The following is a 12,109-nucleotide window of genomic DNA, read 5'->3' on the forward strand; positions in this document are numbered from 1 at the left end:
ACATGCTTTCACTAAGTGTAGTAGTGAATATTATAGGGGCTAGTTTTTAGATTCTCCTTCAGTACAAGATAATAGCCTCCAACAGAGCCCACTGGCCAAGGAGTCCCGTCCTTCTCTCCCCTTTGAGCAAACTGTGACTCCACTCTTGAAGTCTGCTTAGTAGCTTTTGCAAGGGTGCCTGCCTTTCCAGGAGTGATGTTTCCATTAAGACTGTACCGTCAGAGGACTGGGCAGTGATGCCTCGTGGCTTTAGAGTCAGACAGACCTGATCCCAGATCTGCCACCTACCAGCTGTATAACCTTGGATGAGTCCCTTCATCTCCTTGAGCCTCCATTTCTCATTAGTAAAATGGGGTGAGAATATCCAATTTGCAGAGTTCTAGTAAATATTAGAGCTAAGATACCTGAGGTGCTTGGAACACAGAGGCCCTCAAAAATGGTGGCTGTTCGTGTCATTTAATTAGTCCAAGATGTATATTATCTTCCTAACAATGTAATCAGTCTACCTGCTGACAAGGCAGTTCTCTGTGTATTTACTCAGTGTGTGAATACTGTGTTCAGTGCCACATTAACCAAGATGAAATGTGGTGGCTGGTGGCCGCTGTGAGGGCAGAAACCCAGCATTACTTGCAGCAGCTGTACAGGACTGGGTTCCTGGCTGATATTCCAGACCCTGTTGGAGAGATTGTTCATGACATCGATTTGCTCCCCACAAGACTCGATTTGCTCCCTGTACGCCTGCAGGGCAAGCTGCGTGTTTTTCTCAATGAATTTCTTGGTCAGAGCTTCCTCTTCATCAAGTAGTAATCTGAGTTCAGTAAATTTCCTTGTCAGCCAGGTTTTACTTGACTCTGCATGAGCCTAAAGAAAAACCCGAACAATACAAAACCAGATGCAGATGATATGATTGCCAACCAGGAAATCCAAAATTATCAACATGAAAAAAATTATTATAACTTCTAAAAAATGAGTTCAGCACTTATAAAAAGCTTTCCTAAGTACCAGCTATAACCAATTGGAAAATGAATGGAGAAATAAAGATCATCCTTAAAACAGTAGAAAAAAAATAGCAAAATATTTAAAACTAGACCTAGGGGGCTTCCCTGGTGGTGCAGTGGTTGAGAGTCTGCCTGCCAATGCAGGGGACACGGGTTCGAGCCCTGGTCTGGGGGGATCCCTCATGCCGTGGAGCAACTGGGCCCGTGAGCCACAATTGCTGAGCCTGCGCGTCTGGAGCCTGTGCTCCGCAACAGGAGAGGCCGCAATAATGAGAGGCCCGCGCACCACGATGAGTAGCCCCCACTTGCCGCAACTAGAGAAAGCCCTCGCACAGAAACGAAGACCCAACATAGCCATAAATTAAAAAAAAAAAAAAAACAAAAAACTAGACCTAACAAAAACTGTAAGGGCCAAGATAAAGAAAAGCATAAAATTGTACTGAAAGACATAAAATAATCTGAATGCATGGAAGAAAAACCATATCCCTGGCTGGGAAGATTGAATACTATAAAGATGCCATTTGTCTCCAAATTAGTCTATAAATTGGATGCAATCCCAATCAAAGTCTTAACATACAGATTAACCGAATGTTAAATTACCATGGGGGAGAATAAGCACAGGAAAAGCCAAAAATTTCTTTTAAAGGATCAATGAAGGGGAATTCCCTGGCGGTCCTGTGGTTAGGACGCCAGGCTTTCACTGCTGAGGGCACTGGTTTGATTCCTGGTCGGAGAACTAAGATCCTGCAAGCTGTGTGGCATGGCCAAAAAAAAACATCAATGAACGATGAGCTGCCTTATTAGATATCAGAACAAACTATAAAGGTACAGGGTTTAAAACTATGTGGCTTAGGTATAGACAAAAAGATCAAGAGCAAAGAATAGCTTAGAAAAGTATGTATATACATATATATAATTAATATAATTATATATATAATTCAACAAATGGTATTGGTACAGCATGCAATTAATCATGTATTTTTAAAAAAACTAAGTTAGATCCTTATCTTATTCTGTATACAAAAATAAATTCAGACAGAACCCCACCTATGAAGTACTCTTGTGAAAAATGTGAATGTGAATCTGATTAAGCCTCTAGATCTAACTTAAAGATACAATTTAGAAGACACATAGAGGACAGAGGAGCATGTTAACCATCAACTTAAAAAAATATATCAACCCATCGCATTTTGAAAACTTTATTTCACTCCTAATTCAAATAAACAAATAAAATGTGACGTTTATAAGACAATTGGGAATGTGACTACTGGTTGGATATTTGATAATATTAAGGAACCACTGTTAATTTTCATAGGTGTGATGATGATACTATGGTTATATACTTTAAAAAATGAGTACTTATCTTATAGAGGTAATATGCTCAGAGTTTTACAGATGAAATGGTATGTCTGCGATTTGCTTCAAAACACGTATGTATGCTTGAGGTTTTCCACGATAAAAGCTAAACAAACAAACAATTCTAAATAGATCAAAGCACTATACATTAAAAAAATAATAAACCTGCTAGAATAAAATACAAAACAATTTTATTTTTAAAAATTTGAGAAGGGAAGACCTCTGTAAGAGGAACCCAAAACTCAGAGTCATGACAGGTTGGACTACATAAAAAAAGAAACTCTTCCCGAGAGGTAAGGCACTGTAAACAAAGCCACATGACAAGTAACAAACTACACAGGCTTACTATCCATAACATATAGTGAAAAAAGAAATCATTCAATTTAAAAATGGACCAGAGATATGCAAATGCCAATAGACATATGAAGAGGTGCCTCAGCGTCCCAAACAATCAAGGAAGTGAGCAGCATAATCAAAAAAAAAAAAAATATATATATATATATTGGCCATCAGACTGGAAGAATGCTAACTGATGGATAATACCAAGAGTCCATAAGGGTGTGTGGAATAGGCACTTACATACACTGCAGGTGGTAGTGTCCATTAGTATTGCATTTTTAGAGGGTGATATGATAAAATCAAAATTTAAAATGCTTAAATCCTTTGATGCAGCAGCTCCTCTTGCAGGAATTGATCCTAGAAAATGTTTGCACATGTGCACAAATATTTGTATACCAAGAAGCTCACTATAGCATTGTTGGAGATAGAGAAAAGTTGGACAAAATTGTCAACATGGGAAGTATATATATATGTTCATTGTACAAACTATGCTGCATTCATACAATGAAATAATAATATTCAGTGATTAAAACGAATGCAGTGTTCTGACACATGCTGTAATATGGATGAACCTTGAAGACATGATGCTAAATTAAATAAGCCAGACAGAGAAGGACAAATATTGTATGATTCCACTTATATGAAATATCTAGAGTAGGCAAATTCATAGAGACAGGAAGTAGATTAGAGGTTACCAGGAGCTGGTGGGAGGGGAATGGGAAGTAATTGCTTAATGATTACAGAGTTTATATTTAGGGTAATGAAAAACTTTTGGAAAGAGTGCTGATGGTTGTACAACACTGTGAATGTAATTAATGCCACTGAATTATTCGCTTAAAAATGGTTAAAATGGTAACTTTTATGTTATGTGTATTTTGCCACACACACACACACACACACACACACACACACACACACACACACACACACAAAGAATGCAGTGGACCTATATGTCCTGTCGTGGAAAGCTCTTCAAGACACTGTGTGAAAAAGGGCAAGTTGCAGAATAATACATATAGGATGATCCCATTTATGTAAAAGATAACAAAATTAAAAGTGTACATGTATATATGCATCTGCATGTTTGCAAGTGCATTTAAAATGTCTGGGGACTTCCCTGGTGGCACAGTGGATAAGAATCCGCCTGTCAAAAAAAAAAAAAAAAAAGAATCCGCCTGTCAGTTCAGGGGACATGGGTTCGAGCCCTGGTCCGGGAAGATCCCACATGCCGTGGAGCATCTAAGCCTGTGCGCCACAACTACTGAGCCTGTGCTCTGAAGCCCGTGAGCCACAACTACTGAGCCCACGTGCCACAACTACTGAAGCCCACGCGCCTAGAGCCCGTGCTCTGCAACAAGAGAAGCCACCGCAATGAGAAGCCCGCGCACCGCAACGAAGAGTAGCCCCCGCTCACCGCAACTAGAGAAAGCCCGCATGGAGCAAGAAGACCCAACACAGCCAAAATAAATAAATTAATCAAAATTTTTAAAAAATAAAATGTCTGTTAGTTTGGTCATGTTTGGGAAGAGGTGTGGGATTGGGGAGATGGTCAAGAGGGACTCTCACTCTGTACTTTCCATAGCTGTACACTGTATTCTAATAAACTATTTAAATTTTATAAACTGAGATGCATTCATGTATTACTAGTACAATTAAAAAATAAAATCATAACAACAAAAAAATCAGGCCGGCTTCTTTCCTCAGCCCAAATGTCTGTACAGCCCACACAGCAGAAAGATCCTTGGTACCCAGGCAGGCATGGGGGTGGGCAGGCTCCCCCGTGTGCCATGTTCTCTCCTTAGTGGGGCAGGAATGTGTGGTTTGGCAGGATCTACGGGATGGGCTCCCAAAGTCTGTGTTTCCCGTGCAATGTTCTAGGCAGTGGTGAGGCTCTGAGTTTAGAGCTTCATATTGATTAAATTGGCTTTGGGCTAGCTTGGGAATTAGTCCACACTCACAACATGGTTTCTATGAGTCAGTGAGCCTGGACAGAAATATATCTTTGTTGAATGACTAAACGAAGGAAAGAGAATGTGTTCTAAACGCTTGATTTATCCACACATTTTGGAGGCAACATATGTACACGGAGGACCTTCCTACAGAAACCGAGAGCAAATATCTTCCCCCAACCAACTGGGCTCCAAGCAGTTTCTACAGATCCACTTTTTAAAGAAGAATATACAAAATAAGCTTAATGACACTACACATTGTTATAAATCTCAGCATAGAAAACTTAAGTATAGGCAAGATGAGGCTGATTATGCAATATGGTTAAAAAAAAAAAAAAAGACTGAGAGAGAGAATTCTGGAAATGAAACAAGGAAGTACACTGGTTTGGGCCACATTGGTTCAAAGTGAACTAATATATATCTATATATATATCATGTATTTATATACTCTTTTGTTGTTGTTCACAAAAGTATCAAAAGCTCACTGTGGAAAATTTGGAAGATTTGAAAGAAGACTATAACCACTCTGCTATATTGTCAACTCATCCCAGTTTGAGTAAAAAGTTAGGGCGGCAGGCAAGTGTTGATTTTCCCTACACCTGGCATGTATGAGCCCGCTGAAGAGCCATGATGGGGCAGCAAACAGCCTATTAACAAGGATGTCAGAGAAAAATCATTTAATGGGTGTTGGCTGGGGATTCACGATCAAGTCCTTCTTGATTGCTCTCTGGAAAGGCGTGGATGGCTAGGCCTGGTTGTTGGCTTCTGAACAGTAGATGTTTGACATTTATGAACTTTACTGGTTTTAATTTGTTTACCAAGCTGTTTTATGGATTAATTTTCAGGCAAATGGCCTTTTCCCTAGTACTGCCTCTGAGTAAGCAAGGTTGCCCCAGACCTTTCTGCCACAACTACGCCTGCCAGAGTTCAGCAGAACGTACCAGACTCTCTACAAACGTCTGTGCCTATTGAGCCAGGCGACTCACTTCCATGAACGTGTCCCAAAGAAAATAAATCAAGGTGCCAAATATCACTGCAGCGTTGTTTTACATGAGTGAAAGCCTGGAAGTGATCTAAATGTTCAACATTAGGAAAATGGTTTCATGAATCATGGTCGATCCATATAATGGAATATACAGCCTCTAATACTGACATTGATAAAGAACTTTTAATGACATAGGGAAGGGTTAGGGTCTTAAACAAACAACCACAAAACCCCCCATATGTAAAATGACATATAGTTTTGGTCAAAAAGGGAGAAGGAGCTGACATGGAAATCCCCCTTCCTACTTCAAACACATGGAAATGCTGATAAAATGAGCAAATTTTAAAATTACGTGATCAAGCTGAAAAAAACAAAACAAAACCCAAAAAACCAACCCACAATCAAACAAACAACAACAAAAAAAGGGAAATCCTTGGGTGCCAAAAACAAAGAGGGAACTTGGCGTCAGAACCATGGGCGGGAGCTGAGTGAGGGACCCAGGTGGGGTGGAGGTGGAGGGGCGTATGAGAGCCACACCATGCTGGGGCCGGGTCATCTAGGAGGGCGCCCTGGGCACCTGGCGTCCTGGGAGTGGGAAGGGGGCCACCTGACCCGCATCAAACCAGATTCACAGAGAGCCGCTTCATCCATGAACTAGGCACCAGTAAAAGTCCACCCACTGGCCTAGGGGAAGGGCAAGGAATCTTGTCATCCATCCAGGGTCATGCACTACTTTTGCAACTTCCTATAAATCTGTAATTACTTCAAAATAAAGTTTAAAAGTTGGGGAAAAGCTTCAAAGAAAGAAAACCATTCCTTAGATTAAGCTGAAACCTGCCCCCTTAGACTTTCCACACGGATCCTAACTCTTTCCTCGGGGACCCCCAAACCATATCTGCTCAGAGATTTACAGACAGTGAGACTGTGCCCTGACTCTGTTCTTCTGGCTGAACAGCCCAAAGCACCTCTGCCATCCCTTCAGGTGTGCCAACTTTCAGTTCCCAAATCCTTTTGAACTGATGTAGTTGCCTATACCCAGAGTCCTGCTCTTGAAGACATGACATGATTAATAATTAACCCAGGGTCACAGGTGTAAACCACAACTGTCCCCAGTAAACTGGGGCATGCTGTCACCCGAAAGATAATGGATGCTGGGCAAACAGGGGGCCAACTCTGTGGCCTGGTCTGGATGCCAGCTACTCCTGTGGTTGTCAGAGCCAATCTCCCTGCCTGACTTGGGGTGGCCAGTCTGGGGTTCACAGAGCCCTCAGTGAGACAGGCCCTGGGAGGGCAACCCACTCCAGCCCTCACTTTGAGGTGGTGGCAGCTGAGGCTGAGAAGGGAAGCGATTGGCCAAGTTCACCTAAAACGCTCCTAAAGAGCCACACCATTCTCACAGTCAAAACAGCAGCTGGGATAACGTCAGCCCCAGCTTCTCACTTAAAACCCACAAAAGAATCCACTTAAATAAAGTGTTATGCAAGGAGAAGCCTGAAGAAAGTACATATTTATGGAATACATTTATACCTATTTACTTTCTTTCAACAGTGAAACCTAAAGAGCGATTTGTGTGTTCCTTACCTTGTATTTTGCTTTGCTTAAGGCAGTTTGGGGTGCGGGGGATGGAGGACTAATCTGCCCAAGAGAATGGCTTTGGCCATGGCGGGAGAAAAGGCCGTTCCTCCATTTTGTCAGGCATTATGGGACAAGGCTAGGGCGCTGGGCAGAGGCAGATTCACCACAAAGCTAATGAAACAGGAGCCCCAGGTCCCTCCCTGGCATGGCCCCTTCATGGTCTTGCAACTAATTTTGTGTTCTTTTTCTCCAAAAGGGCCCCCTAAATTACAGAAGCCCCAGGTCTCACCAAACCTGACCTGCCCCTTTGAGGCTGGTTTTCATTTTCCCTTGGCTCCATATTGGGGAGAACTGTGTGTCCAAGGGCAAAGGTGGACATCTCATCTAGAATAAGGAAGAATCCCCCACTTGCCTTGAGCTTCTCAGCAGCATCTTGTCTGGGTTATGTTGCCAACTTGCTGCTGCTTCTTGGTTGTCAAATTCTTCAAACATTCTTGGGTGAGTTTCTGTATGTGAAAGCATTAGGAGAGAAGTCTTAATGTTGTCACTTTTGAGATAACAAGTCACCACAGGGGTCATGTCCTCTCACTCCTGTATTTTTTTTCAGCTGAGCTGAGACTCAGAAGGTGAGCTGACTTGCCCAAAGTCATGAGGCAAATTGGAAGACGAGCTGGAACTAGGGCCACTCTGATCCTCAGAGGCCCACATGACGTATTCTCCAAACCTCGAGGTGCCCCCTTTTTTTCTAGGATAGTCCTGCTTGTGACCTGCTTTTCCAGGCCCTCAAATAGGACTTTAGGGAAGCAGCTTGGGGTCAGGGGAAGAGCCTTCACTTCTAGAGTGAATACTGAGTAATGTGCTGGGGCCTGTTCTTGGAGCTGCCCTCATGGAACTTGCATCCAGGCTTGGTCTGTGGTCCTCTGGCCTGGGTTGGGGTTCAGAGGACCTGCATGTGTTAAGAGGTCCCCTCTCCCACCTAAGATGGCTCCCTTCCTTATCTCTGCTTTTTGCAACTGCCATTTCTCCAAAGGCCTTACCTCCATCTTACCTTCTTATGGCTCACCTTACACTCAGCTGCTGGACCAACTGGGAGCTTCCTGAGGGCAGGTCTGCTCCATCCTTGGCTCCCGCTCCCCCATAGGGACCGGGGGTGACCCAGAAGTGTTTGCTGAATTGAACAGAATTACCAGGGGCTGCCAAATTCAAGTGGAGAGCTGGAGCAAGTCATGAGCCTAAGCCCCAGAGTCAGATGGGACCTCCTAGGTCTGAGTCCCAGTTCTCCTTCCACATGACCTGGGCAAGTGACCTCACCTTTCTAAACCTCGGTTTCCTCAGCTACACAAAAGGGGACACCCCTACAGAGTTGCTGTAAAGAATAAAAAGTACACAAAGTGCTTGGTATAGTGCTTGGCACACAGTAAGTGCTCAACAGACGTAGCTTGTATCGTTATTTTAATATCCAACAAGCATTTGCTACGGTGTGCAGTTTTATTCTAGCTGGGGGGCTGGGAGTGAGTGGGGGGGCTGGGAACACAATAGTAACCCAAGTATGAGCCATAGCCTCAACTTCCAGGAGTACATCCATACCCCACTGTGATTTCTAAGCCTTCAAGTCCAGCTCCCGCCTATCAGCCAAGGATAACCCAGCTTCCTGGTGCTTGAAACCTCCAGTCACAGGGTGCTTCTCCAGTCTAGGTACCTGGTGAAACCCCACTTATTTTTCACCGCCAGTTCCAATGGCTCCTCCTCCAGGAAGTCTTGCTGGGCTTCCTGCACCTGGTTCACATTGTCCTCTCTTTGGCTCCCACTGACCACTGCCTCAGACTCTCCAATTACAGTACTTATCATACTGTGTCGTCACTGTTTGTTCTTCCCCCACTAGCAAAGGAACTCCTCCAGGTCAGGGAAGAATTGGTCTATTCCTTGACTCATGGCACCAGATATGAGTTGAATGGATGTTGAATGAATGAATGAATGGGCGGATGGATGATGCATGAACAGACAGGTGAGTGGGTGGGTGTGTGGATGCAAAAGGGGTAGGTGGGTAGACCTGCCTATTAAAAGCTATATCTCTGAAAGCAGCCTTGTTAACTTTGAAAACAGCATTTTGAGGAACAAAATTATTATTACAACCATTTTATAGATAAGAAGAAGATGATCTTGGAGGCAGAGGCAAGCCTTGAATCCTGGACTCCACCTGCTAGATTGGCCCCCATGTGGCCCAGTCTCACAGTGGAGCTCCAAGGTTGTCACCATGATGGTGTTAAGTCATGCTGTGCAGGGGATAGGTCATTGTGGGGCTGGATTAACCACAGTCGACTTCTTTAAGGTGGAAGTGGTAGAATCAACATCTGTCTGTGACAGGAGGGCCTGCCTAGCCCACAGAGGTTGGAGGGGTCTGACTAGAGTCACTGGACAAGTTGGCCACAAGGTTGGGACAAGAGTCCAGACCCCCCCCCCCCTTCCACTATTAGGAATAAGCATGGGTGAGAGCTCCAAGGTGAGAAAGGGCCCGTGGGAGGCAGTCCTGGGTTCAAGGCCCTCCTCGGCCTCCAGAACCCTCCTCTCCTTGTCCACGAAGCGTCTGGCCTAGCTCTCACCAAGCTGTTATGAGCGTGGAATGGAGCGGGTATGGAGGGGGAGGGGCAGAACGGCGTAGGCAGAGGGCCTTTGTGTCCGCTCCCAGGGCGATCAGGCGGTCCGCAGTCCCTCTCTGAATTCCAGGAGGGAAAACCAGAGGAGGTGTTTGTGTGGCTTTCCGGAAACACAGATGTTTTCGAAGCGGGAGGGATTTTTTCGTCTTTGTTAAAAGGCAGAATTTCTTCCGGCCCAAAGGCAGTGTGGTGGACCCGCCTTGGTGGATGAGGTCCGGGATATCCGGTGCCGGCCGGGGCGCCCAAGTTCTCACTCCCAAACCCACCTCTTCTTATGCTTAAATGATGGCCTTGCCTTTCCTTGGGCTTCAGTTTCTTTTTCTGAACAACAACAGGTCGGCCTCCTAGATGGTCTCTGGACCGCCTTGGGGGTCCTGGTCCCAACCGGGAACTGTCAGTGGGACCCGGTACGCCCCTCCCCGCCCGTTGCTCCCGGGCTCCCGCCCCCGCGTCCCCACCTGCACGCGCGCCGCCTCCTCCAGCGCCAGACCAACCGGGTGGCCGCGGTGCGAGCCCAGCACCCGGCAAAGCGCGCACACGCAGCGGCGGCAGCGGCGACCGAAGAGCTCAGCCACGGGGTCGCCGTGCTCCGGGCTGCGCCAGCCGCGCGCATCTTCGGGCTACGCTGGGCCCAGCCCCCCAGGAGTCCCACTTGGCGCCGCCGCGCCCGCCATTCACCCCCAAGTTTTGGGGACGCCGCGCAGAGAGGGGCCGGCAGGGAAATCGAAACCTGGGCGGTGGGGCGGGGCGCTCAGGGCCGTCCCACTTCCGGCAGGGAAAGACAGACACATGGCAGGGCGCCCCCGGCAGGCCAGGGCGCAGCTGCAGCATCATCACCCTGCGGACAGCACGGTGCTCTCCCGCCCATCTGCCCGGGCAGTGAATGCTCAGGCCTGTTCTCCCGGCTCTGTGTCTAGCCCAGAGGCGGCCACAGCGCAAATGGGGGCTCACTTCGAATGGGCTAACTAACTGCAAGGAGGTGGGCTTCCCCGCTGAGTGACGCTCGTCCAGTCATGACCAGAAAACTGCAGCCCTGTGGATGGGACCAAAGTTGGCTGTGGCCTTCCGGGATGCTGTGCATTACCTAGCTTTTCATTTTCCCTTAATTCTCTCTTGCCCTATCCCCAAGAGAAATAACGATTCCCGCAATTGTGAGAAACATTCTGGAAACTCCACCTGCACCCACGCTAAAGTCTCAGCATCCACGGAATGTAAGTTGGTACAGGCATTATGGAAAACAGTATGGAGGTTCCTCAAAAAATTAAAAATAGAACTACCATATGATCCAGCAATCTTACTTCTGGGTGTATATCCAAAGAATATGAAGTCAGTATCTCAGAGCTATCTGCACTCCCATGTTCACTGCAGCATTATTTACAATAGCCAAAATATGGAAAAAACCCAAGTGTCCATCAATGGATGAATGGATAAAGAAGATGTGGTATATGCACGTATATATAGTGAAATGTTATTCAGACTTAAAAGAGGAAATCCTGCCATTTTCTAAATGAATGAGCCAGGAAGACATTATGCTAAGTGAAATAAGCCAGACGGAGAAAGACAAATACTGTATGATACCTAAATATGTGGAATCTAAAAAAAAAAAAAAAAAAGTCAAACTGATAGAGAGTAGAAAGGTGGTTGCAAGGGGCTGACAGAAAAGGGTAGGGTGGGGGAAAAGGGTACAAAGTTTAAGTTACAGAACCCATAAGTTCTGGGGATCTAATGTACAGCATGGTGACTATAGTTAATAATACTGCATTGTACACTTGAGATTTGTTGAGATTGGATCTCAAATGTTCTCAACCATACACAAAAAATGGTAACGATGTGAGGTAATGGATGTGTTAATCAACTAGATTGTGGTGATCATTTCACAATGTATTCATATCGTAATCATTACCACATACACCTCAAGAAATCACAAACAACATAAATATATACAATTTTTGTCAATCATACCTCAATAAAACTAGGGAAAAAAAGTCTCAGCTCCCACCTACAAAGCCCTTGGCTCTTTCCGTTCCTTTTTTTTTTTTGGTCGCACCGCTCGCATGTGGAGCTTCCCCTACCAGGGATCGAACCCACGCTCCCTGCAGTAGAAGCATGGAGTTTTAACCCCTGGACGACCAGGGAAGTCTGCCCTTGGCTCTTAATACTCATGATCTCTGCCCTGTCTATGCTCCACCCTTTGCTTGTTTCCAGACTATGGAACAGGTAGTTTTCTCTGCTTGGAACACTCTTTTCCCTAAA

General features: G+C 45.3%; 1 protein-coding gene across 1 annotated transcript in view; it reads right to left on the reverse strand.

The window, feature by feature from the left end:
• Nucleotides 1-12,109, reverse strand: part of TRIM14 (tripartite motif containing 14) — an 83,855-nt gene that overhangs the window by 22,006 nt on the left and 49,740 nt on the right. The window contains 4 exon segments of the mRNA XM_057549158.1: nucleotides 628-861; nucleotides 7,615-7,639; nucleotides 7,641-7,708; nucleotides 10,315-10,476. Coding sequence (XP_057405141.1) covers nucleotides 628-861; nucleotides 7,615-7,639; nucleotides 7,641-7,708; nucleotides 10,315-10,476 — 489 coding nt within the window.

Source organism: Balaenoptera acutorostrata, chromosome 6, assembly GCF_949987535.1.
Source record: "Balaenoptera acutorostrata chromosome 6, mBalAcu1.1, whole genome shotgun sequence".
Lineage (NCBI taxonomy): Eukaryota > Metazoa > Chordata > Mammalia > Artiodactyla > Balaenopteridae > Balaenoptera > Balaenoptera acutorostrata.